Below are 27,569 nucleotides of genomic sequence, written 5' to 3' on the forward strand. Positions count from 1 at the left end.
TGCACAAGCAAACACACTCTCATGCAAGTCTCTGTTCGGAGCATATTGTACACCACTTTATACTGCACACCTGTGGTCAATCTATAAAAAAGCAAGCTTACAGAGGCTTTGAGTGGCTTGTAATGATGCCATGAGAATACTGCTAAAAAGACCTAGATGGTGTAGTGCAAGTGAAATGTTTGTGGCTGCAGGAGTCAGTACCTTTCAGGCTCGTCTAAGAAAGCTCATGTATACATTTATTTGCCGGATCAATGACTCTGATAATGTAATCATCAACAGTTTGACTAATATAAGATTCAGTGCCACACGCTACCAATCCCGGCTGTGGGACCACTGGTATAGCTGCCTTCTTATAACACACTGACTTGTTCCTTGTATGTTATTTTATTGTGTTTATGTATTGTCTTGGGTTTATCTATTACCAGTGGTTCTTATCTTTGATGGCTTTATTTTTATTTTACTTTTTATTTTTTTACCTTGTCTTTGTCTGTTATGTGCTGTGAGTCTGCAGTAAAGTTTGGAGTGAGTTGAATTATCATAAACCACATGCCTGTGTCTGGTTTCAGCTGCTGTGTTGCCAAATGAATAACCTACGGGTGAGAAAAGTTTCTTGCCCCATGGCTGTTAAATTTGTCACATTATTGCTGTTGGACCTCACTTTCCTGAGTCACTACGGTAGGCTTGCGTCTTATAGATTTTACTTACATTTACATTTATTTAAATATCAGTTGAACGTAGACTTAAAATTTGCATTTTTATACAGTTTTAAGTTGTCTACGACATGTATGTCTGTCTTGATCCTGCTCCTTAGACAGCTTGTCTTTCAGAAAAAAAAGTTTTTTCTTAATAGGCACACTTGTTGAACTAAAGACACAACAGCCATTGAAATAGACAGGGAAAATTTGCACAGAATGACGCCTGAAAATGGTAGATAGAAACTTCTCAGACTGACCTCCATTTCCTTTGTGACGCCAGTGGCTGCTTTCTGCAATGTCACCTGCACGACAGACTATGCAACGTCACTGAACTGTTCCTGTCCCGGCTCCCTCCCTCTGTTTCCTGTTCTGCTAGAAGCCAAACTCAGGTACAAATTCTGCACAGCATCACACCTCTCTTTTGGATGCTGTGCTTTACATGTACATTATGCCACACAACATGAGGACTGGTCACATTTAGTGTCCAACCATGCTGATGAAAATCCCCCAAGAGCACTGAAAGGATGATTGGTTGCTGTTCCAGTTTCCGCAATAATTAGAGAACATCTTAAAGACAATGTGAAATGAAACTTGATGGCTTCACCTTGTTTGCTCATTATGCCCCTTTTCAACAACTTGTGCAAAAAAAAAATTGTTTACTCAAGTTTTTTACCCCAAAAATTTGTTTACTCAGTTTTTTTTACTTGTTTTGCATCAAAATCTAATCACCTTAACTCCTTCTTGGTTAAGGTAATTAGAGCCAAGTTCTAATGACTGCAAACTTTGTGATGCAACGTTTCAACCAGTAATATCATAAAAGGTTTTGCACAAGCCCATCAAATCCTGGACGATCAAATCACATCACTCCCTACATTTTCTCCAACTCTAATAACCTGTTTTACTTGCAAACCTGGCATATTACAGAATCCCGATATGCACTGAGTGCTGTTTTACCTTGTTCTTATTGAGCGTTCTTACGAAACTTCAGCCTACTGTAAAGAGTGCATAATGGGGATGAGGATGATGATGGAATACAGATCTCATCAATGAGCAGATGATGGAGTGATGATGGACTAGATAATGCATGTGCCTCTCATTAAAAAGAACAAAACAAAACAAAAAAGAAACAAGCAATTGATAGTCCCATAACTATTTTTTAGTACCCAATGAAATGTTGGTACAGAGCCAACAGGTATTGGTATATTGGTATTAGTATTTTTTTTTTACGTAGATAGTTTTTTAAATTCCACAAGGAAACTTTTTTTAGACACTTCTGATTGGCATAGTCAACCATGTCCACGGAGCTGAACTTTTAGCAAGTGACCCCCCTGATGGTAATAGTTTGGACCTTGTGGCTCACTCTGTTGCTTATTGCTGAAGTCATTTTCAAGTTGGGAGTTCCCCAGAATTGCTCAGTGTTACTACAACAGTAAACATCTCATCCTATGTCCACTTCTCCATGAAACGTACCAGAAAGCAAAACAGAACATTCACTCCTTCCGCAAACATAAGATTAAAGAGATTTATAGCACACAAAGGAAGAATAAAAAACACAATAACAGTTACAAAAGAACGTGTTAAAACAGAGAGAACAGGCATTTGAGGTCACATCACGAGTTTTCTTCTCAGAAATTGTGACGTGTCACTTGTCTTTCAGAAGGATATACTGAAACTTAGATATGGTAATAGACATGGTGACTAGACACAGTCTGGGATTTTAGTTATTGTAATACGGTGGTGTAACCTACATGTTGTCATTCCCTGGTCTTAAAGGCTGAATTACAGTAAAGTGACACAGTTTACTGAATGTTTGTCTGGTTTACCTGAGTGAAATGAGCAACGGATGCCTTTTTTCTGTTTGGTCCTCATATCCACATTACTAATGAGGATTTCCCTGTATTTTCTCCTGTATTAAAAAAAAATGATGAAAGCACCAGCTGTCTTCCCCCCAAAATATCCTCACATTATTGATATTGAGGTATTCAGTTGAAAATATTGTGATATTTGATTTTGTCAGTATTGCCACACCCTACTGATACCTATGGGAGAGACCCATGTCTGTATTGTTTGGCTCTCTCTTCAGGGAAACATGAGGGAAAATAAATAAATAAACAAATACACAAATAAATAAATAAATAAATAATGAATAAACAGGCCTGGGCTTTGCTCATCCTTTGTGTTGCTTAACATAATGCACATGTCAATGCGCTTTTGGTAATAAGGGAAGTCTGAGGCCTTCTGGGGCACAGCATGTTAGTCATGGTATGACTAGCTGTTGGTGTGCTTAACCACCTGAGAAATGCCCTAAAAGCTCCCCTGTGTAGACCCAGGGCATCTATACTGACATTGGAGAGCATTACTGACACTGACCGGAATACCTGTATGTCTCCTGAAGGGATTTTGAAGAGGAGACTTATGGCAGCTGTGAAATTAAACCACCACAGTCCTGGTGTCTAATGTACCCGGACCGTTTTAATGAATTCGCTTCCATTGGAACCAACTGCACTGCAAGAGTTAAACACTGGGGCGGTCAAGTCAGAACGAATGTGAATGAGTCATACAGCTGGGCACTGAGTGATATGGGTAAGTCAATATCTTGCTAGTTACCTGATTTGACCTTTCTATACGCATCACTTGTGCTGAACAGATGAGACAACAGCACAGAGGAAGACAACCGTCATAGTAAACAGCAACATCTAATTTCTCAAAAAGACTAATTAAGACTATTGATTTGAAATGGCGTTACATCACCGATGATGTGTCCAGATGCATCAGAAGATAAACCATACTGACTGTTATTAAAAAAAAGATGCATCAGGAGATAAATCATACTGACTGTTATTAAAAACAATACTGGACTTGTGTACATTTTCTTATATGTCATTCCAGTGCATTTGTGTGTTATTCATGAATATTGCTGAAACAACTATTGTGTCGACTGTTAGCCCTGCTATATAGTCATTCATCTAAACATTACAAAATGTTATCTCATTTATTGTGCATAGCAGGTATCAACCAAATAGTGCTTACAGACATGTTTTATGATTGGTTTAAACACTCTGATGTGAACAGAAAAACAAATCACATGAAACCACATCAGACGTTAATCCACTATACTTTTGTGTGTGATTGAGACCCTTAGTTCTCATAACTTATCTTACCCCTAAGCATTTGGAAATCTCCCCAGGTTTCGGCAAACATCAAGAGTTATATGCAAGTAATCAAATCAGGTATGGTGTGCAGGACGGCTTAGCTACATCCATTTCTGGTGTCATGATGTTCCACAATGGCCCTTTACTTTTACAGTGACGCTTCTGAAGCCGACCAACGTGAAAGTGACCAACAACAGTGAGTTCATGAACATCACCTGGGACATGGACAATAACCTGGATGAGTGCCTGAGGTACAGGGTCCGGCTTACTGTGCACAAGGACATCCCAAGGGTAAATGAAAGACAAAACTGATTTAACCGAACACAAACATTTCATCAAGAGTTTCTTTACTATGAGTCATTTTGAGAGTATATAAAACAATATAAAACATACTGTTTTATATTGTTTAACTGGACATAATCACCATCCCACAGGAAAAGAAGGATTAGAATTTAGAGATTTAGAAAAAGGAATTTAGACAAAGACATAATCTCTTTGTATATTGATGAGACTGTGGTGATACACATTTGAGGGTAGATCCACCAGGGGCTGCTGCTCCTTTAAGACAGACATTTTAGAGTGCTGATGTAGGCACGGCTTGGGGTTTCTGGGGAGCCATGTACACCATATTCGATAACTTTTCCCACTGGCATTTTCACAGTAATATCCATTCAGTGTATTAGTGTTGTGTAATTGTTGCTCTGTAAGCTATTTTTCATTGGACTCTGCCATTCCTGCCAAGTATTCAGATGTGATGTCACCCTCATGTGAAATGGGTTGTGTCTGATTTAAAAGGAAAAGAAGAAGAGGAAAAGAAGGAACTTACATGTCGAATGCGGAAGAGCTATCATTAGGCACTAAAATACAAAGCTAAGCATTATCCAGCATATAATTATATCTATGTTTTTTAACCCCTATTCAGCCACCCAATGACTGTTGCGATAGGCTCCGGCATCCCCACGACCCTGACAGCAGGATAAGCGGTTTGGCTAATGGATGGATTATTCAACCTTTATTTAACCAGGTAAGAAACTCACTGAGATTAAAGATCTCTTATACAAGAGAACCCTGGCCAACAGTAGACAAAGTTACAACAAAAACAAAACAGTGCACTATATCATAAATGAAAAACAGGGTATCGATATATGCATTTACAGTGAAAAAAATAAAGGCAGGACATAGAGTCTGTCTCTGTTTTTCAAGCTTAATTTGAAATGATTTAGGAACACAAGGTTGACCAATTTTAGCTCCCTTTGGAGACAGTTCCAAGAAGAAGGGGCAAAGTAGCTAAAATCGTTCTTTCCATTTTCAGTGGACAGTAGAACAAGGTCCTGGGAGCACAGGGAAAGCCCTCCAGCAGTGCTCCTAGATGCATCACTATACAAATAAGTAGGCAAAAGGCCAAGAATTGCCTTATAGATAAAAATATACGAGTGGCTACACCTATACGTGTTTAGTGCAGGCCAGCCAACTCAGGAATAAAGTGTGTAGTGATGAGTCTGAGCCTTTGAATTTGTGATAAACCTCAACGCACCATGATAGACACAGTCAGCTGACTAAAGAAATTTGGCAGATGCATGTGAATACAAAAGGATTCTCAAATCTAAGGCAGGCATAAAGGTTGCAGAAACAAGCCTTCTCCTAGCCTCGAAGGAAGAATAAAAAACTTCACCCTAAAATAAAAACCAAGTTTAATTTTCAGTTTTGTGGTTAGTTGCTTAATATGTTCCATAAAGGACAAGGACTCATCTATTAAAATACCAAGGTATTTGAAAGGATCAGCTTTCTTAATCTCATGACCCTGGAGGGTGATAATTTTCAGTAAGACAAAAGGCGTTTTCTTTGCCTTAGAGAAAACCATTAGCTTTGTTTTTCTTGCATTAAGGACAAGTTTCAATAAGCATACACTTTGTTGCACAGTAATAAAGGCAGACTCTAACTTCACATAAGCAGAAGCAAGTGTTGAGGCACAACAGTAAATCACCATTGTCATCATCGTAAAAATTAAGATTAACATTTAGAACATTTCATCCCAGATTATTGATATAGATATTAAATAAAAGAGGCCCAAGGACAGACCCCTGGGACACTCCTGTGCACACAGATAGCAAGGTGGCGGTAAGACAATTGAACTGGGTACGTTGAGTTCTGTCTGAATGATAGTTTGCAAAACAAGTCACTGCCTGTTCAGAGAGCCCTTTATTAACTAATCTCTCCTTCAGGATAGTGCAGTCTACTGTATCAATGCTTTACACAGGTCTATATATAAGGGATACACATTCATTCATTCATTCATTCATTCATTCATCAGCCGCTTCTCCGGGGTCAGGTCGCGGTGGCAGCAAGCTAAGTAGGGCACTCCAGATGTCCCGCTCCCCAGCAACACCCTCCAGCTCCTCCTGGGGGATCCCAAGGCGTTCCCAGGCCAGATTGGACATGTAGTCCCCCCAGCGAGTTCTGGGTCTACCCTGGGGTCTCCTCCTAGTTGTCCGTGCCCAGTAAACCTCTAAAGGAAAGCGCCCAGGAGGCATCCTAATCAGATACCTGAACCACCTCAACTGACTCCTTTCGATGCAAAGGAGCAGCGGCTCTACTCCGAGCTCCCTCAGGATGCCCGAGCTCCTCCCCCTATCTCTAAGGCTGAGCCCAGCCACCCTACAGAGGAAACTCATTTCAGCTGCTTATATCCGCGATCTCACCCTTTCAGTCTCTACTCAAAGCTCATGACAATAGGTGAGGGTTGGAATGAAGATTGACTGGTAAATTGAGAGCTTTGCCTTCCAGCTCAGCTCCTTCTGAACCACAATGGTCTGGTACAACGTCCGCATTACTGCTGATGCTGCACCAATCCGCCTGTCAATCTCCCGCTCCATCTTACCCTCACTCGTGAACAAGACCCCGAGATACTTGAACTCCTTCAATTGAGGCAACAGCTCATCCCCAACCAAGAGGGAGCAATCCACCATTTTCCGGTAGAGAACCATGGCCTCAGACTTGGAGGTGCTGACTCTCATCCCGGCCATTTCACACTCAGCTGCAAACCGCCCCAGTGTGTGCTGGAGGTGGCGTTCTGATGAAACCAACAAAACAGTGAAGCTTTTTATTTAGGGCCCTAGTAATATCACTGATTACTTTCAATGAGACAATACTATGTTTTTGTTTTTGTTTTGTTTTTTCTTAAACCCGACTGGACTGAGGTCAAGATGGATGGTGTTAGCGTTTAGGAACTGTAAGCTGAGCACTAACCAAGATTTCTAAAACTTTGGCCAATAGGGAAAGCATTGATATAGGCCAATAATTGTTCAGAACAGTTGGGTCTCCCCCCTTTAAGAGTGGGAGAATATATGCTGATTTGCATATAGGGATTTAATTTCATTCAAGACTGAGATTAAAAAGATAAATTGTCAGTTCAGGGATGAAGTCAGCAGCCAGTTTTGAGTAACTGGGGTCAAGCGTATCAGGACTGCAGGCATCTTAGGGTCTAGAGCTAAAAGAGCATCATATACTTCCTGAACTCAAAAAGGTAATCAGCAAAAGTCCCCCCCCCCCATTCAGAGGTTCATCTAAAGAAGGTTGTACTGCTGGAGAAGAGGCCGAGTCAAACAAAGAGCCTGATGATACAAAATGCTAGTTAAACAGTTCAGCATTTCAGTTTGATCTTACACAGCATGAGCGTTTTTCACAACATAAAGCAATAAATCATGAAATACTATTAGCAGACAAAGACTTAATAGTTTTCCAAAATATCCTGGGATTATTCAGGTTTTAAGAGGTAACAGACAGATAAAATGCAGACTTGGTTCTCTTAATCACCACTGAACACTTGTTTCGTAGTTGCCTAAAGGAAAGCCAGTCACTACTCAAAATTAAATGTTTGAGGGCATCCCGGTAGTGTAGCGGTCTATACTGTTCCCTACCAACATGGGGATCGTTGGTTCGCTATGACCTACGGCTTGGTCGAGTGTCCCTACAGACATTATTGGCTGTGTCTGCAGGTGGGAAGCCGGATGTGGGTATGTGTCCCGGTCGCTGCACTGGCACCTGTTTTTTGTTTTTTTTTGGGGGGGGGGACGTGATCCTCTCACGCGCTACGTCCCCCCAGTGAAACTCCTCACTGTCAGGTGAAAAGAAGCGGCCGGCGATTCCACATGTGTTGGAGGAGGCTTGTAGTAGTCTGCAGCCCTCCCCGGACCGACAGAGGGGGTGGGGGCAACGACCGGGACAGCTCGGAAAAGTGGGGTAATTGGCCGGATACAATTGGGGTGAAAAAGGGGGGAAAATCCCCCCCCCAAAAAATGAATGTTTTATATGGATTGATATGTTACTTGGTGTTACTGTGTCAGATGACATCATTGATCAGTCTTCTTTCTTTAAAATACATACATATGCTACCGCTGCATCATCCTGCCGGTGTTACCAAAATCTTTGACTGCCGAAAATTGTGATCTGTGTGTGAACGCTTTCCGCGTGCTCAGGATCACATCCGTTTTGAATGAAACTCTGTCTTGCTGTATGAAAACAAACAATTGTGACCACCAGATGATACCAAATCCACCAAAACTGAAAAAAAAATTAAATAAGGATCAACACTTTAAGTGAGCAGGTTTATAGGGGACCAGAGGGATTTCTTAAACCATCAGTTCATTTTCTTTTTACTCACACCCATTTGAATGCTTCTCAATAAGAGCAGGGAGTCCCCTCTTATTTGATAAGGATCTTGCACTTTTGGTATTCATATCGAACCATGCAAGTTAGATGAGGTAAATGTATATCTTCCGCCTTCTTGGTGACCAGTGGGGTCCGACAAGGTTGAATTGCCCTTCTGGGATAAATAAAGTTGTCTGAATCTGAATACTGTCACCTGTTCCCTTCAATTTGTATATGGATATCTTTCTAAAAAGTTAAAAGTGTGTAAGACTGGCCGTATGGTGGGGGATAGTCTTATCAACCATCTGATGTATGCTGATGACTTAGTCATACTGTCCCCTTATAGTGCTGGCTTACAGCAACTGCTCAGAGTCTGCTCAAGTTATGGTGTGCAGCATAACATCACATTTAACTCTAAAAAGAGTGTTGTCATGATTGCTAAAACCAAGGATGATCAGAAGCAAAATTTTCCTTCATTCTTCGTGGCAGACCAAGCACTAAATGTGGTGAACAAGGTAAGATATTTGGGTCACATCATCGGGAATGATCTATGTGATGACGATGATGTGCAGCGCCAGTGTTGCAAACTGTATGCACAAACCAATATGCTGGCAAACAAATGTCATATGTGTACAGATGAGGTTAAAACTGCTCTTTTTAGGGCCCACTGTACTCCACTCTATACAGCCCACTTGTGGTGAACTTATAGTAAGGCAAAAATGAGGAAGCTGCGGGTAGCATATAATGATGCATTCAGAATCTTGCTCAAGCTGCCAAGTTGGACAAGTGCAAGTCATATATTTGTGACTAGTAATGTTCCCACTTTTCATGCTGTGTTGAGGAATTTTATCTATAAATTTATGTGTCGACTACTTGATTCAAAAAATGTAATCATAATGGTTTTAACTGAGCCTACGCAAAGTGACTCCAGGTACTCCTCTTGTTTCTGGACACATTGGAACCAATGTCTGTAAAGCTTTTAGTCACTGTGGACTTGTGAGCTGCTGTTTTAGCTATATTTTTGTGTTGTCATCCTGTGTTGTATTTTTATTGTTTTTTTTTATATGGACCATGTGTCTGAATAAAGTAAGATTTGATTGATTGATTGATTGATCATTTTCTTCTTTTTCTTAATTCATTCTATTGTTGACAGGATCCAGATTATTGCTTTTTAGTGGACCAGACAAATCTACAGATCAGTTTAATTAAACTGCAGCCAAACACTAAGTACTTTGTGGATGTCCAGGCCTCGTTCTGTCCTGAGGCCATGTACAAAGGACCATGGAGTGAATGGAGCGCGGCGACAGAATGTAGGACAATGAAACGTGAGTGTAAAGGTACTATATTCATACATTTGAGGCTGTGCCGTTATAACATCAGAGATGGATTCATAGATGGAGTCCGTTTTCTTCTTTTACCATTAGTATCTGTGCAGTTTCACTTCATTTAAAGAGCCTTGCATTTCGATGTATGAAATGTGTTGTGTTAGTAAAGTTTTGTTAGTTTGTTGATTGATTGGTTGATGGGTACTGATTAGCAGTTCCCCATTAATCTGTCTTTTGCTCCTAAATCCCTCATTTGCTCTATCACACTATCTCTCTCAGTATCGTGTGCCATATGTTGTGGTTTGCTATGTGCTCACCAGGTACTATATTTTTGAATGTGCATTGCTAGCGTTATTTTGAGGTATTACTTTTACTTTCACATAGTCTTTCGTCATAAAACACTGAAGTTACTGACATTTGGCAGAAAGGCTATAGAGGGGTGGGTGTGCAACAAAGGTCACGATTTGATTCCATGACATTTTAGCTGCCATGGAGTGTCAGTTCACCACCAAGAACATCTGTTATAATGTGCTTTCATTGTATTGTCATAATGTTAAAGCCTCAACTGGAAGAATTTTACTGAACTGAAACTTGATCAATATCCTAAATCATCTCCACAGCAGCAAACAGCTAACGCTGGCAGGAGTGATGTGGAGTGTGTTTTCACTTTCAGCTGTTCTTATCATCATATGTTTCACAGACGATGGTGCAGTCTGGTGGTCTCTTGCTCTCCTCCTTCTTCTCCCCTATTCCATGTACCTCTTCATACATCGCTTCCTTAAGCCGTGAGTATCATTCGCCTCATGTTGCCTTTTTTCAAGAATGCTCAGGAGACGTGCCTCTCTGCACACTGAAGGGAAATCTCTAGGAGACCAAATCATGTTCTTCCCTGATTTGGTGATGAGACTTTAATCTAACTTGTATGACACATATGCGCTGATAAACATGAAAACTGAATGGAGCTAAGGGTGTGCAAGTGTCTTCTCTCAAATTATGTTGTTCTACCTCCACCACCTTAGCTGGAGGTAGTCTTTCTCTCGAACATGACAGTAAAACAGAACATGACATGAACATTGAATCGACCTTCATTTTGTGGACTCTAAGTGTCTTACAGTAATACCACGAGAGCTGACAATTTTATTCAGACTCTTAGTTTTGGCATGGATGACCTCAATGGGAAGTACCCTTAACCCTTGCAGTGTTGGTATATTATTCTGCCCATCCGAGCAGGAGTCAGAATACAGTATAGAACCAATTTTTAACAGCAGAGCCAAATAAAGCAATCTGATCGTACTTTCAAATAGCGTTTTTCCATCTCTATGTAAACTGTGAAGCCAACGCACCCCTGTTTTTGTTTTTGTTTTTTTTGGGGGGGTGGGGGGTGATCACAGACACTCAATTCGCAGAGTTGTGGGCCCTCTTGTTTCTGGCTCTGGGGTGGACTTGCCCGTGTTAACAAAGTCACTAAACTGTCCAACAATATAATACAACAAACTTGCATTGCTCTTGATCCAGGGTGACTTTTACCTTCCAAGTTACCTGGGTAAACCCTTGTAGTGATTTGCAATGTTTTCATCCTCATATTTTGCTTGCAGAAGAGACTAATTTAGTGCACGTTGATTGAGACAATCCAACTACACCTCTGCTTTCCCTTCCTGTAAATGATAAGATAAACCTCTCACTGCATTAGTTCACACTTTCCTGGCATCGCCTCCCACATAGAGAGAAACCACGGCTTTACACACTCTGCAGAGGCACCATGTACAATGCAAAAGGCTAGCAGACATAGGAAGTCATGATGCAAAGCATCAGTATCAGAAAACCGAGAACATTGACTAGGGACAGAAAATATCCAAACTCTCTACTAATCTGCTGTCTGATGTTTACTTTTACCAAATCTAAAGATGATTTTTATTATCGGACAACAGCGGAACAAGCGTTACTTGGAAAGAGGGACTGAGTATCAAACAAGTATATTTTGTCAAGTAAAATGAGGTTTTACATTTTTCTGCAAAAGAAATTCCACTTCCCCACACACCTCCATCTCCATAAGTCACATACATGTTTGATCATTCATTTTTCATGCTAATCTTTGCAAAAGTTAGTGGTGATTTACTATGACTTTATATCACAATAAGCAGAAAAATCATGTAATGTCCATTGATGTGAAGTACATTTTAATAGTTGTGCAAAATCATGACCCAAAAGCCTCTTTTCTTTTTTTTTAATCTCTCCTCAGGTGCTGGTTGAAGATCACATACATCCCTAAACCAGATGGGTTTTTCAAACCCCTGTACAGCACCTATGGAGGGAATTTCAAGGTAAGAAAAGAACAAAAATAAAACCAAATGGGGGATTTAATGTGTAACTTCTATGGTCGTCCAGCAGATGTGGTCCACGATGGGGCTTCCCTTTCAGCACACCTGGTCCTTGCTGGAGTCTGGCTGGGCAGGACTTTCCCTTCACTACACAGATGAGGGCGAACATGTTGATAAATGACTCAGTGTGTAGGGGCTTCAAGCGTCTTTTCATCACCCGCCATCACACTTTTCAGAAAATATTTGTGCTTGAGATCAGTGTGCATCACAGCCAGACATATTCTTACCCACTGGAAAATACCCCAGCTCGGCTGATTTTGATTCACAGCTTTGGTGTTTCAGTGGGTAAAATGTCTCTCCCTGAAATGGAGAGAAGGTGTCACTTTTTTTTTTGGGTAAGGTTTCTATTCTTTACATGCTTTACCAGTGAATATTTGTGTTTCTAAACAAAAGGTTCCCTTTTCCCCCACCCCAGCCGATATAACTCCTTGTCTGGATCATTTGAGATGCAGGAACGCGGTCTCGTGTGAGTCGCAGGTTTACTGAACACTGTAGATGGGAAATCCAGTGTATTGCATCAGCTTCCTGAGAGAAAGTGTGCTAGCTTGTCTTTAAAGTCATTGATTTTAAAAGGTTGGTGACTTACTATTATCCATTTAGGTGTACAGTTCAGTTCCCCAAAACTTGAGTGTTTCTTAAAAATTGTATTTTTATAGTTGTAAATCAGTCCAACAATTCATTCCCAGAGGGCTTTACAGTCACGTTACATTCTCCAGCAGACAGAAAAACAGAATAAGTGTCGATGCATAACACAAGAAATGCAGAATAAGATGGCCTGGCGGCCTGTCCAGGGTGTCTCCCCGCCTGCCGCCCAGTGGCTGCTGGGATAGGCTCCAGCATCCCCGCGACCCTGAGAGCGGGATAAGCGGTTCGGATAATGGATGGATGGATGGATAAAAAGACATTTAAAATGAATTAAAATATAAAAAAAGGGAAAAAAGATAATTTTAAAAAGAAAACTAAAAGTCAGAAACAAAGAGGACTTCAGTAGCCAGAACTGGTAAAGTGATAAAATCAGATGGAGACTGAACCTCTCAATAAAACACATTGAGATTCAGTTGGTTTTACTGGAAGGGTCTGCCACCCACATCTGTCTGGACCTGTGGTGCTCAGGACGGGATATGCTGTTTAGAAACGGATCACTTCATGTAGTTTATCCCCTGTAAGGAAATGACCGCGATCATAATGTTGACCCTTTAGGAAGCTTGATAGGTGGAAAACTGGAGAGGAAAGTTAGAGACTGAGTTTCATAATTGCTTTTATCAACTTTTTGTCACCCACATATCTTAGTTCGTCTGCGGTTATAAATAATGCTTAATTATATCCAGGGGGCAATCGACAGGGGAGCCAGGGAGAGCTTGGCTCCCCTTCATAACATATAAGCTCCCCTAAAAAATATGATTTGTGATTTTTTTGGGGGGGGGGGTCTCTAAAATATTGACAATGTGCAATTTTTATTTTTATTTTTTACTACTTTTATTAATCCCCGTGGGGTAATTTGTTCTTCTGCATTTAACCCATCCTAGCTGTGTAGCTAGGAGCAGTGGGCAGCCGCTAGTGCAGCGACCGGGGACCAACTCCAGTTCATCTTGCCATGCCTTGCTCAGGGGCAGACAGGAGTATTAACCCTAACATCAATGTCTTTTTGATGGTGGGGGAAACCGGAGCACCCGGAGAAAGCCCACCGCAGACACAGGGAGGACATGCAAACTCCACACAGGACGACCTGGGATCATCCCCGAGGTTGGACAACCTCGGGGTTCGAACCCAGGGCCTTATTGCTGTGAGGCGACAGTGCTAACCACCGGGCCACTGTGCCCAGTGGTTAGCTGGGCAAAGCTATTATGCTGGGCAAACAGCCCAAAAACAAAATAATGCAACACTTCTCACTTTGCTAGCCTGGGCTAAATTTGGAGGTTTGCGGGTCAGGTTCAGGTGGTTAATTAACGCATATTTTAGTGGTCGGGCGAGGCAGACTGGCTCTCATAATGGGTCAGATGGGTGTGGGTATTAAAAAACTCTGACCTGCACATCACTGCTGTACCTGTATAAATGCAACTTATATATCATAGCCATTTATATGTTTTTTTTTCCTTAAAAAAACACATTTGTTGCTGAGTGCAACTTGTACTCCGGTGCGACGGTGTGTCTTCAGGGCAGGGATATCCAGGCTGATTGGTGAATTCTTAGTTTGTCTGATAGACAGGGTGAGTGTTCGCCTTCCAGGGTTGCTGGTTGACTGCTGAGCTGTTCAGTAAGGGACTAAGTCAGCATTCTGCCACTACCTCATGACCTGCCTGAAGGCTCTGAAATACATGTTAGTACTAAATTGATCAATGACAAAGTCTAAAAAGCCTGTCTTTATGCGTGCTCAATAACCCAGGTAAGGCAGTCACAGAAAGTTGAATCAGTTCATCTGGACGCCTCTTCAGTCTGACTCAACTTTCTGGGGTCTGAAAAGCCCGGTTTAACTGTGGGAGCAGGTCTGAAAAGGTACTATATGCAGTCTCCAGAGTCTATTTCTAGCCTATATGGGGGAAATTTGTCCAGCTGCGAAGCATTTGATGCAGAACATGAGGTGCGTTAATCGCTGGTTGTTGGGACTCCATGTTGTTTCTGTCCCATGTGGTTGTCATCAGTGGTTCAAGAATATTCTTAAATTTTTGAATGTTCACCAATAGGGGAGCAATGCATGCATTTGCTGTGCATTTTTATTTTTTGTATCTTCATCAGCATGGATCATGCATAAAATTGAGCTATTATTGATGCATGATGAGGGTGATTCATCACTAATTCATTCATTTAAAGATACCGGCATGCATGCATGCTATTCTTGCCATCACCATCGAAGCATGGCAGCACGATAAGTCACTTTAACTCAAAGATCAGGGGAAAAAAACCTTTCTTAGTCCCACTCAGTCTGCGTGCCGAATCGCCATTATTAATAATTTCTCCGTTTTGTCGTCAGCATACAGATAGGTCAAATAGAAAACAAGCAAGCTTACTTGCAAACTTTGGATTACAAAAAAAAAGTAATCCAACTGACTCTGAAGAGCAACCAAAGCCAGAGGCCTCTGGGGTCGCTTCTGTGTTAAGGCCATTCCCAACAGACCTTTTTCACGGCAGCCATTTTGACATGAAATAGTGGGTGAGGTGTTACTAATCACAGTAATTAAGGCTCTGTACCTAAATAGAACAGATTCTTCATTAATGTCTAATTTAATATTAGTAACACCTGTGTATACCTACTATTTCATGGTGAAATGGCTGCGGTGAAAAAGGTTTATTAACTGTATTACTCACTGTTAGCGCTGTATTGTAGTATATGTGGGGAATGCTGGTGAGGACCGGGTGCCTTGTAGGCCGCCTGGCCTATTTCAGTTGGTACTTACCATGCATGTGTGTGTTGTTACAGGCTGGTGTGTTGATGCGTGACCCTCGCCTCTGATGCCTTAACTGTACAGGGAGATTATTGTCATCATCTGTATGTGATGCAGGGTGACAAGACGTCCCGAATTACGAGCAGTTGTCCCGAATCTTGTCGCTTTTCCCGAAAATTAGACTAAACCCGAGTTTTGATTAGTTACGGCCTGATAAAACATGAAACACTGCTTGTTGTTATATTGTGTGTTGTATGTTGTTATATTATGCGTGCTCTTTCCCCCTTTTTGTTTTCTAGTGTACATGAAGATAGCATTTGGGTTCGCTTCCCGGCCGCGGCAGTTTCTGGGGTTGCGTGGCCCCCTCGAACTCGCTACAGTGACATAACATCGGTTACAGTAACATAGCACACTGTGTCATACAACACGGCCATTGTTCCCTTTTCCTAATGACAGACAGTTGACTTCATGTTCACGAACAAAAAGAACACATTTTAGTGTTGTTTTGACACGTTTTACTGTTACTGTTCGATGACATTGCATAAAATGAGTCAGAGGCCACGCCCACCATCACCACGTGACCCCGCCCACCCACCCCCAACTCCCCTGTCCCGAATTTCACCCATCCTTATCCGGTCACCTCAAGGCCCTGAACCCCAATAAGCGGTCCGCGGGCCAGGTCCCAGTGACTGCTGGGATAGGATAAAGGATTCGGATAAAGCGGCTTGGATAATGGCTGGATGGGCCAGGACCGGCCCGCGAGAGCCAAATGTCTCGCCCGTGCTGGCCCATTGGCATTAATGCACCTGTCATAATGTGTGAAATAAAGTGCGACCTGCGCTACTTTACTCTGACCTCGCCCCACCCCATAGGCTAGTTGAAAACTGTCAGTATGAGAGTTAAGGAATCGCATACTGAAATACTTTTGTTTCTTAGTTTTTTTGACAGTTAATGTTTCTAAATAGCTGATGTACATAGACTAATACCAGTACAGTTAACATTTTGAGTTCCACAACAATTCTGTTTTAATGTGTTATGTATCTGTATATATTGTAACATGTTAAACGATTCATTGTCATATTGTAAATGTCCAGAAATGAAAAATGAAAATATCGGATAGAAGCATATTCTGCATAATCAGAAGCATATTCTGCATATGCGACTCGTGGCTGGGGGGGCCAGCGGGGGGGCCTGGGATAGTATCAGGGTGGCCATGGCCACCCCTGGCCACCCCTTGGGGGCGCCACTGACTGTGACGAGGCTGGTTAATTTCATTCGCGAGAGATCTAGTCTGCAACATCGCCTCTCCAGAGCATTGCTGGAGGAAACGCCAGCGGAGCACGAGGGTCTTCTGCTGCATAATGATGTTCGCTGGCTGGGCAAAGGCCGTGCGTCGGAGAGGGTGTTGACCTGCGCGATGAGCTTTTCTCATTTTTATTCGGACTGCGGAGCCAAAAATCCCAAGAATATCAGAGGCTTTTAAGTGACAATAAGGTGATGGCACATGTTTTTGTGTGTGTTTGTGTGTGTGACATCATGTCTCATCTAAATCACCTTAATCTGCAATTACAAGGCAAGAACCACAGTGTTGCAGACATGGTGGGGGAAGCTTTCCAGTCAAAGCTGAACCTTTTGGAGAGAGACATTCACGGGAGAAACTTGGATTTTCTGTGTCTGTTGGAGCATTGCGAGAAGAACAAAATGTGGGAGGATCCAGCCATGAAGGATTTCATGACGAGGCTGGAAGAAAACTTCAAGGAACAATTTGAAAGCTCCCCTAAACTCTCAGGGGACAGCCTCCTCCCCCTGAGACAGCCGTTCTCCATTTTGGCTGATGGCCAGTGGACTTCAGAGGCCAAAATACTGGTACTCTCATAGATGAGACAGCTCTTAAGATGGAGGTCTCGGAGGTGGGGACATCTGATTTGCTCAAAGCACAACACAAGGATGTTGGGGTGAGTGACTTTTGGATCGACGTGGTTCCCCAAGCTCGATTCAGAAACATGAGAGCTACTGCAATGCCCCTACTCACAACTTCCCCCTCCACGTACGTATATGAGTCATCGTTTTCTTCAACAAACGCGATAAAAAACCAAGGAAGAAACAGACTCTCCAGTGCACAGCTTAGCCAGTGCCTCGGGCTTGCCACAGCAGCAAGCAAGCAACGTTTTAATTAATAACACTCACACAGTGCTTTACACTCAATACACAAAATACGAGTAAATACATAAAATAAATTGCATGTGTGTGTGTGTGTGTGTGTGTGTGGGCCCTGTGATGGACTGGCGGCCTGTCCAGGGTGTCTCCCCGCCTGCCGCCCAGTGACTGCTGGGATAGGATAGGCTCCAGCATCCTCGTGACCCTGAGAGCAGGAGAAGCCCAGTTTATTGTAAAGCAACTTTGAGTATTAGAAAAGCACTATATAAGTTTAATTTATCATTATTATTGATATTATTATTATTATCATACGCGGTTCAGATAATGGATGGATGGAAGATCTGCACATAAAACAACTTTTGCTGGTGCAATGGGAAAGGGGGGGACTCAGACATTTTGACCCTTGGCTTGGTACAGGTGACATGATTTGGCCCTTGGGGAAAACCAGTTGGGGACCCTGCATGGGTAGCTTTAACCGTTGTCGATGAGGACTCGATCCCTTGTGGGCAGCCTGGTGTGCTGTTTCTGATTTAGTGCTCATCCGTTTGTGTCTTGCTGTGTGACCTATCCGGGCCTTCTGATATAAACTGTAGAATAAAGCACATCACTCTGCATGGTACCGTGTGCTCTGCTTTAGTGGGCCGTAGTGGATCATACTGCGATGCTGGTTTTGATGAGATGTGGTGCTGACACAAAGCAAGTAGGCCTGCATGCTTGCAGATGTGCATTTCTTTTCAACAAGAGTCACAGTCAGTCCTCTCTTTGAGGCACGCTCAAGCCCCCATCCCCCTCCACCCCCCCACCCTGTAAAAGCAAGAAAAAAAGAGAGCTCCCCGAAAACCATGGTATAGTTCGCACAGTGATTATACCATGCCAACCATGCGATTCCAGTTAAATATCATGCTGACCATGAGATTCCGGTTAAATTTCATGCCGACCATGAGATTCCGGTTAAATATCATGCCAACCATGAGATTCCGGTTAAATATCATGCCAACCATGCGATTCCGGTTAAATGTCATGCCGACCATGAGATTCCGGTTAAATATCATGCTGACCATGAGATTCCGGTTAAATATCATGCTGACCATGAGATTCCGGTTAAATTTCATGCCGACCATGCGATTCCGGTTAAATTTCATGCCGACCATGAGATTCCGGTTAAATATCATGCCGACCATGCGATTCCGGTTAAATATCATGCCAACCATGAGATTCCGGTTAAATATCATGCCGACCATGCGATTCCGGTTAAATATCATGCCGACCATGAGATTCCGGTTAAATATCATGCCGACCATGAGATTCCGGTTAAATATCATGCCGACCATGAGATTCCGGTTAAATATCATGCCGACCATGAGATTCCGGTTAAATTTCATGCCGACCATGAGATTCCGGTTAAATATCATGCCGACCATGCGATTCCGGTTAAATATCATGCCGATCATGAGATTCCGGTTAAATATCATGCCGACCATGAGATTCCGGTTAAATTTCATGCCGACCATGATATTCCGGTTAAATATCATGCCGACCATGCGATTCCGGTTAAATATCATGCCGATCATGAGATTCCGGTTAAATATCATGCCGACCATGAGATTCCGGTTAAATTTCATGCCGACCATGCGATTCCGGTTAAATTTCGTGCCGACCATGCGATTCCGGTTAAATATCATGCCAACCATGCGATTCCGGTTAAATTTCATGCCGACCATGAGATTCCGGTTAAATATCATGCAAACCATGCGATTCCGGTTAAATTTCATGCCGACCATGAGATTCCGGTTAAATATCATGCCGACCATGCGATTCCGGTTAAATTTCATGCCGACCATGAGATTCCGGTTAAATATCATGCCGACCATGAGATTCCGGTTAAATATCATGCCGACCATGCGATTCCGGTTAAATTTCGTGCCGACCATGAGATTCCGGTTAAATTTCATGCCGACCATGCGATTCCGGTTAAATTTCATGCCGACCATGAGATTCCGGTTAAATATCATGCCAACCATGCGATTCCGGTTAAATTTCATGCCAACCATGCGATTCCAGTTAAATATCATGCCAACCATGAGATTCCGGTTAAATATCATGCCGACCATGAGATTCCGGTTAAATATCATGCTAACCATGAGATTCCGGTTAATTGAATATCTGGTTAAACCTCCTGGGGGCGCTGCTTGCCATTGAGTAAATTCGACCATTCTTGAGCTCTCGGTGCCACAGTAGTGCATGACATGGAGATTTTCATTAAGTTATAAAACATTCCAACAGAGGGCGCTGCTTTAATCACCAAAAAAAAAAAAGAAAAAAAAGAAAGGGAAAAACTTGTCTCAGTTAGAGAGGAAGGGTCTGCTGAAAGTGTTCACATGTGAAAATAATAAAATACCCCACCAGAATATTCATATGGCATCCCCAGCGTCACTCCCTGTAAGAACTGGTCCTTTTACTGCAGACCTGCTTTTGGCTAAATTAAATATATATTGAGCCACGTTATTGTACGTGACAGATCAGTGTTAATGTAGTGTTTTATAGACCATATACAGGGTAAATGGTCAAATTCGTACCAGATTAATAGAGAATTAAGTTTTTAACAGTACTTAACAAATCACAAAACAGGCTATTGTATTCATCCATGATCATGCCAACGATGGAAATGTTTTTTGAGGTTTTTTTTCTTCAGTTAAATCTATACCAGTAGTTCCTAATTAGGTCTTCATTTACCCCCAGCTGTTTGCTGCTCAGACGGGTATTTCATCATCGGGTGAATTATCAGTTGCCTTTCAGAATAGAAAAGCAGTGGTGCAGGTTGTACCTGAGGACCTGATGGGGAACCGCTGGTCTGTGCCTGAGAGGGTGGATAGAAGAAGAGAAAAAAAAAAAGAAAAAGAAAAGGTGAACAGTGAATGTTGTAAATTCTTATCAGAGCAATCTTGTGTAGGCCGTAATCATGTGACTCAGTGACAGGGGACAGGACAGCAGGCTGTGGTAGAGATACCGGCGGGTTTTTTTTTCTCTTTCCGATGAGCAGAACTGATACAGTTCTGAAGAGCTTCATCTGAGGATGTGGTGTCTTTGCATGCTTATCTGAACATCAATGTCCCATAGGCTTGTACAAACAGGATACCTACTACCTACTGGCTGCAGAATGTAAAAGTTCATAATCTTAAAAAAAAAAAAGCCCAGCAGTAAAAGAAAAAAGAAGAAGAGTTTCACCGTCATGGATGTGAGCTGACCTACATACAGATGTGTTGTAATTAGAGAAAGTGTAGGTCCAGTTGAGAAAGTCAAAATGAAATTATAATAGTCCTGGCATGTATTTCCATTATTATCCTTGTTAAATCTAGTGTTATTGTTGAAGGACGGTCCCTCGTACTACTGATTTGTAATGATGAGAAATTAATAAGGTTTAGCCATGCTGTCGGTCTTTTTGAGAACATTAGTGAAACGCCATCGATTCTAAACATTTTACTTCTAGAGCACTGAGATTGTGTTTATGTGTGACAACAAGTACCTGACGCAAAAGTGCAAGATGGAAAAAAGTGGTGTCTCTTTTTTCTCCCGCTGTACTTTTCCTCTTGAAAACGGGGCTGGTGAAGTCTTTAACGTAGGGGGGATGTGCTCTGCGGTAAACCCACTAGCACCTCTTCAAAGTGTTGTGCAATCAAGGTGCGCAATAAGTTATGGCACCACACACCACATCATACTGTTCAAAATCAATCAAAGCATGGAGAGATGAAGCTCACTCAGTGTCCCACAGGCTTGTACAAAAAAGGATACCTACGACCTACTGGCTGCAGAATGTAAAAGTTCATAAACTAATTCAGAAAAAACAAAGCTTAGCTGTAAAAAAAAGACTTTTCACTGTCATGGATGTGAGCTGACCTACATACAGCTGTGTTAAAGAGAGAGAAAATGTAGGTCCAGCTGTGAAAGTCAAAATGAAATGATAATAGTGCTACCATGCATTTCTACTATTAGCCCTTGTTAAATCTAGTGTTATTGTTGAAGGGCTGTCCCTTGTGTTCTCCTTGCTACTGATTTGTAATGATGAGAAATTAATGAGGCTAAGATATGCTGTCGTTCTTTGTCATAACATAGATCAGATAGATCCATCGATCGATAGATAGATATTGTCCATGGGGAAATTTGACTTGGACTCTACAAGCTAGATCCATCAACACATATCGGCACACAACACCAACAAACAGAAGACATAGAGAGTACACATCGGGGGGGGGGGGGGTACAGAACCTGGGATATCTGCTTATTTTAGGATACTGTTTAAAATTCCAAGTGATAGAGGCACAAAGGAGTTCTTAAGTTGATTCAGTTTGCGCCGCTGACCTCTTTATGGTCTGCCTGATGGTAACAGCTCATGCTGAGAGTGCAGAATATGGGGTGGACCACAGGGGATTCTCTTTATCTGTTTAGGTTTGCACTGGTCAAAGAGAGACTGAAGATTATAATGATCTTTCTAACCGATGATTTCCATCACAGTCTGAACTAAATGTTATAACGATGATTTTGATGACACAGGAAGTTTCCCAAACCATGCAGTCATTCCATACCTGATAATACTTTCTAAAACAGCTTGATGAAACAAAAACACAATTCCTTGTTCGACTCCATACAGACACAATCTACATAAAAAATACATTATGTGGAGGAGTCGAGAACATACCCAGTCAACATGAATATTCTAGGTTGAAGTGCTATCAGTGTTGACACCAAGCTACTTATAGGACTGAACTTGTGTAATTGACTGGTTATGTATAACCACTGGAGTGTGATCACCAGCTTCTTTGGGATCAAAAATAATCGCGTCAGTTTTACTACACTTGAAATTAGGTCATTTGTGACTCATCAACCAACAAACTCCCTTCTGCATGATAGATGTTTGTATCATCATGCCTATAAAATAAAGCTTAACAGGGCAGAATCGTCTTGAGTATTTGATAAAGTAGTTTTGTGAGTGCCTGGATGAGCACACATTTGTGTTCAGTGTAAAAAGAAGAGGTGAGCTGACAGAGCCCTGTGGAGCTCCAGTACTGATAGTTTGTAGCCGAGACAGACTGTTATTGGGAGAAGGATGCTGAATATGGAGCTGCCAGGGAACAGGAAAAGAGGAAGGCCAAAGAGGAGGTTTATGGATGTGGTGAGGGCAGACATGCAGGTGGCTGGTGTGGCAGAGGAAGATGCTGAGGACAGGAAGAAATGGAAAAGGATGATCCACTGCGGCGACCCCTAACAGCACCAGCTGAAAGTAGTAGTAGTAGTAAACAGACTGTTATTCACCTTAACCCGCTGAATTCTGTTTGTTAAAAATGAGTGATACCACTTGATAGCTGAAGAGTTGACATCCAGCTGTCTAGGTTTCTGAATTAAAAGATACGGCTGAAGAGCATTAAAAGCAGAAGCTAAAATCAATAAAAAGCAGCCGAGCATAAGCTCCACTGTCCTCAAGATGTTTTAAAACCAAGTGCATAATGGCAGTAATACCATCATCCGTACTCCGTCCCTGTCTGTAAGCAAACTGTAATGGGTGTAGTTTGCTGTCCACATCTGATTTGAGCATAGACACCATGCATTTCTCAAGGCACTTCATCACAACTGACATAAGAGCACCTGGTCTAAAGTCATTGGATGGGCTTTCTTAGGTCAGTTGGAAGGGCTTTGTTAGGGATGGGAATAATTACAGAGCTTTTCCAAAGAGCAGGAACCTTCTGAATATCTAAGAATGGGGTGCCATGCTGGTGTTAGTGCTTCTGCATGAGTTTTTAAGAGAAAAGGGGAAATCCCATCAGGCCCTATAGCTGTCTTTACAGAGATGTATGTTTAAGAAGATACTGGACATATTTTAAATCGATCCATGGTCTGTTCTCAACAAACTCAGTGAGGGATAAAGAGTCCAGCTCCTTAATAAAATCATGGGTCTCAAATCTCAGATAGAAAATATTTAAATCATCATTATTTAGAACATCAGCGAAATGCCACTGATATCAAACGTTTTACTTCTGGAGCACTGAAATTGTGTTTGTGTGCGACAACCTGTACCCGATGCAGAAGTGTAGAATGGAAAAAGTAGTGTCTCTTTTATTGCCTGCTGTAATTTTCCTCTTGAAATCGGAGCTGGTGAAGTCTTTTACACAGAGGGGGATGTGCTCTGTGGTAACCCAACCACCACTTCTTCAAAGTGGTGTGTAATAAAGGCGCACAATACGTAACGTCACCACGCCATACTGTTAAAACTGAATCAAAGCATGGAGACATGACGCTCACTCAGTGGAACAAAATGTGTCAGAAATGAAGCAATTTTATCTAGTGGAGTATTTTTAGTATTTGTGTAGTAATTTGGTCTTTGTTACCTGTAATTCAGCTTGGCAGTTGGGTTGCAGCAATAAAGAGAATTAGGAAATAGTGAACCCTCTGCTCTGACACATTTGCTGGTGGTTATCACTGCCAGTAACATCACTTCAAATAGCAAGTACAATGAATTAACAAAAATGTGTGTTAGTGCAGAAAGTAGACCTACAAGGACAACACGGGCAATGTGGAGGAATCATGACAGCATGTTATACACATAGAGAATCAAAATCTGATTTATTTGCCAAGTGTGTTTCCACATGCAAGGAGTTCGTCCCCGCTTACAAAACACAACATAAACAATATACTAAAGAGGATACACAATTTGTAAACCACCATATACAATACACATGGGTTGGGGGTAAGGACGCTGTAAATATATAAAATAATTATGTACAGATGACACAGCAAGGGGGTATATTAACTGAAATGTATATATAGATTATTGCATTAAGATCATTTGACTGACACTAACGTATCGAGAATATTGCACACGCTTCAGAGGCAAATAATAGTTCAATACAGCGTAGACAATGAACAGAATTGGTATATACTCTCCGATATAGAGCAAAGCAGCTATCTATCAGCTGTAGAGCCCTGATGTAAACACCAGCTGACAGTCAACATTCATGAACAAATGTTAATATTCAATTTGCACCTTCATGTTGTGTATCTTGTCTACTGCAGGACTGGGTGAGGCCTGGTTTTAGTGAGTATGACGTCCTGAGGATCGGCAGACCCATCGAGGTGACAGCTGAGAGGAATCTGGAAGTCCTGCTTCACTGGAATACTGAGAAGGAAAGCCATCGCCAGGACAATGAGGAGGACAGGGAACAACGCACGCTTTCCCATGATAGTTTCCACCCTCACAGTGTCTCCCTCTTTGACTTCCAAGATGGTGGTAGTTGGCAGGGCCACTCCACGGGACACATTTCCATCCATATGGTCACCCTCTCTGGGGAAGAGGAGTCTGAGGAGAGGCCTGCATTAGAGAGCTTCATGAACATCCTCAGAAGATGCCAAGATGAGGGAACCTCTGGTCCATATGCGGAAGGCCCCGGAGATGCAGGCTATGATTTGGCCAGTTTGGGGGCTCCCCCGAGAATATCTAGAGATGATGAATTATCTGGTAGAGAATTACAGGATGGGTTTCTTGCACAGGAGGGAAATCAAATATCGGTCTCAAACATAGACTGTCAGCCTCATTATGGTCATGCGCTTGAACTAGAGCGGGTCTCTCTTGATTCATTTGCTTCAAATGAGCAGTTGGAGGACGGCTACCCCTGCGTGGACTTGGACACCATCGACAGCGGGTTTGGAGAGTCAGACGCCAGTAGTCCTGTGACCTCAGGGGCACCAAATGACTCCATTTTAGTGAATCAGGAAGAGAACTCGAGCTCACACTATGTCAAGCAATGGATAATATACGGACCCCTGTGGCAAGACTCTGACAACTCAGTGAACCCACCAACACTTTGACTCCTTGATTCTTTTTTCTCAGGTGAAAAGAGTGAAAAGAGAGGCCATTACTGAACTTTCAAAAAAAAATTGCTAAAAAAAAACACAATTTGGGGTTGTAGTAGTCTTTTCCTTAAAGTTATAGAAATTGCCAACCACCTACGTTGGTAGTTTATATATATTTCACCTGCTCATGGTTGTACTGTTACTATGAAGCTGTGGCTGGTCTCTTCACAGCTGTGGTGATATACCTACTATACATTCAATAAATACTGGAGCTTCAGGCTTTAGAATAAGGCATCATGTTCAATATATGTAGCAATGGGAATGTATATACAGTACTACGTGTGCAGCACTAGAGTATGTAGTACTGTGTATGTTTGTAGCTGGTGCAAAACTGCTGTCAGAAACTTGTTGCATCTTTGTATAGTTTCCTCATCTCACAGTCTTGCTTTCGCCATCTCTGCCTACAGCAACACGCCGCTCAGTCCAGATACACTGTTCTGATAAACGTTCACACACGTACTGCTTGCAAGTGCAAAATGTTATCAGAAACCACTAGAGCCACTCACATACAGCTGCATTGTATACTGTGCGCTGGAGAACACGGTGTCATCTCAGCTTTCTGCCTGCCACCGGTAGAAAGATGGACATAATAGATATAACTTGTCTCAAACGGTCTTTCAATCCATATCTCTGCAATAAAGATATTATCTTCCCCCGCATCAATGCCAGCAACACGGTGTCTTGATGCTTTTTCATTTCAAGTGGACCAAGTGAGTGTGAAAGGAATAGCTCGGGGTTTGTTTGTTTTTTCAAGTCTATATTGTATACTTACCACTCGTGCAGCACATAGGAAGGTTTCACTTTCACAGTCATCCAACCTCATTTCAAGAATTGTGGATTTGTCCTCCATTCATTGCATTGACCTGTAGATGACAAGCTGGAGCTGGATGTCAGGTACGGAGAAAAGGGTGGATGGTGGCCGTATAGTGGAAACTACCTATGTAGTTTATGAGTATCAAAGACCAAACTTCATGCAATTTAAAAACTGCTGGAGAGTATCTTTTTCATATGATGTTTAGGCTGTCAACTCAAATAATCCATCCGTCCGTCCAATCAATACCTGTACCTGCTTAATCCAGGCCAGCGTCACGAGATGTTTGGTACTCTGGTGAGAAAATGTGATCTGCATGATCCCATCTGCGACCCGCCCTTCACCCGAGGTTTGTGTATCGCTGCCATCTGACCGTGTCCCATCCAGAGCCGTATCGATGTCCTCGTTTCTTGTCTTGTGACACCTTGTTTATCTGTTTTTTTTATTTCTTGGAAAACACTTTGTTTTCAAAAGCACTGTACACATCAATGTATAGTGACTGTAAATGTATTTTTACATTATTTGTGTTTTTAGCCTGTATGTTTTAAGGTCTCTAAAAAAAAGTATGTAACTGCAACTTTACTGAGAATAATCATGTAATAAAGTATCCTTGAAAGGAGTTAATGAGTAAATTACTGTGTGTAGTATTCTGAAAGAGGAGCATTTACCTGATACACCATAATAAGGACAGATAGTCGTGAGGCAGAAGGAGATATTTTTGGGATAACTGACATTAAACTAATACTGTTGCACAAAACTTCATATTATATCAATCAGCAAAGTATATGTACCTTGGAAGAACCACATCCAAGGATGTAGGGTAGCACTCACCAATTTGAAAAAGGACAGGGCCAGTGCCTCATTTCCACCATTTTATTTTGGCCAGCAAAACATACTAACGTTTCGGCCTACTGCTACAGGCCTTCATCAGAGCATGAGTGTAACTAATGGCATGTGCTCTATGTAGGGCTTCATAGTGGTCACATGATACAGGACATGAAATGGTCACATGACAGGTCAGCAAGGTCATATGCAAAGGTTACATGGTCACATGACAGGTCAGCAAGGTCACATGCAAAGGTTACATGGTCACATGACAGGTCAGCAAGGTCACATGCAAAGGTT

General features: G+C 42.0%; 1 protein-coding gene across 1 annotated transcript; it reads left to right on the top strand.

Annotated features, from left to right (window-relative positions):
• Window positions 1-600: 600 nt before the first annotated feature.
• Window positions 601-27,012, top strand: il21r.1 (interleukin 21 receptor, tandem duplicate 1). The gene is made up of 9 exons (XM_056286762.1): window positions 601-675; window positions 976-1,084; window positions 3,091-3,278; window positions 4,002-4,138; window positions 4,770-4,871; window positions 9,648-9,819; window positions 10,520-10,604; window positions 12,059-12,140; window positions 24,797-27,012. Exons 1-9 carry the CDS (start codon window positions 618-620, stop codon window positions 25,586-25,588), a joined length of 1,725 nt encoding a protein of 574 aa, XP_056142737.1. The 5' UTR covers window positions 601-617; the 3' UTR covers window positions 25,589-27,012.
• The last annotated feature ends 557 nt before the right edge of the window (window positions 27,013-27,569 follow it).

This window comes from Lampris incognitus, chromosome 9 (assembly GCF_029633865.1).
Source record: "Lampris incognitus isolate fLamInc1 chromosome 9, fLamInc1.hap2, whole genome shotgun sequence".
Classification (NCBI taxonomy): domain Eukaryota; kingdom Metazoa; phylum Chordata; class Actinopteri; order Lampriformes; family Lampridae; genus Lampris; species Lampris incognitus.

Excerpts from the sequence above, each read along its gene's own strand:
- il21r.1 (XM_056286762.1), top strand. The coding sequence starts at position 618 with ATGGCTGTTAAATTTGTCACATTATTGCTGTTGGACCTCACTTTCCTG. Across the intron at positions 4,139-4,769 it reads TGCACAAGGACATCCCAAGG|CCACCCAATGACTGTTGCGA; the intron begins GTAAATGAAAGA and ends ACCCCTATTCAG. Across the intron at positions 10,605-12,058 it reads ATACATCGCTTCCTTAAGCC|GTGCTGGTTGAAGATCACAT; the intron begins GTGAGTATCATT and ends ATCTCTCCTCAG.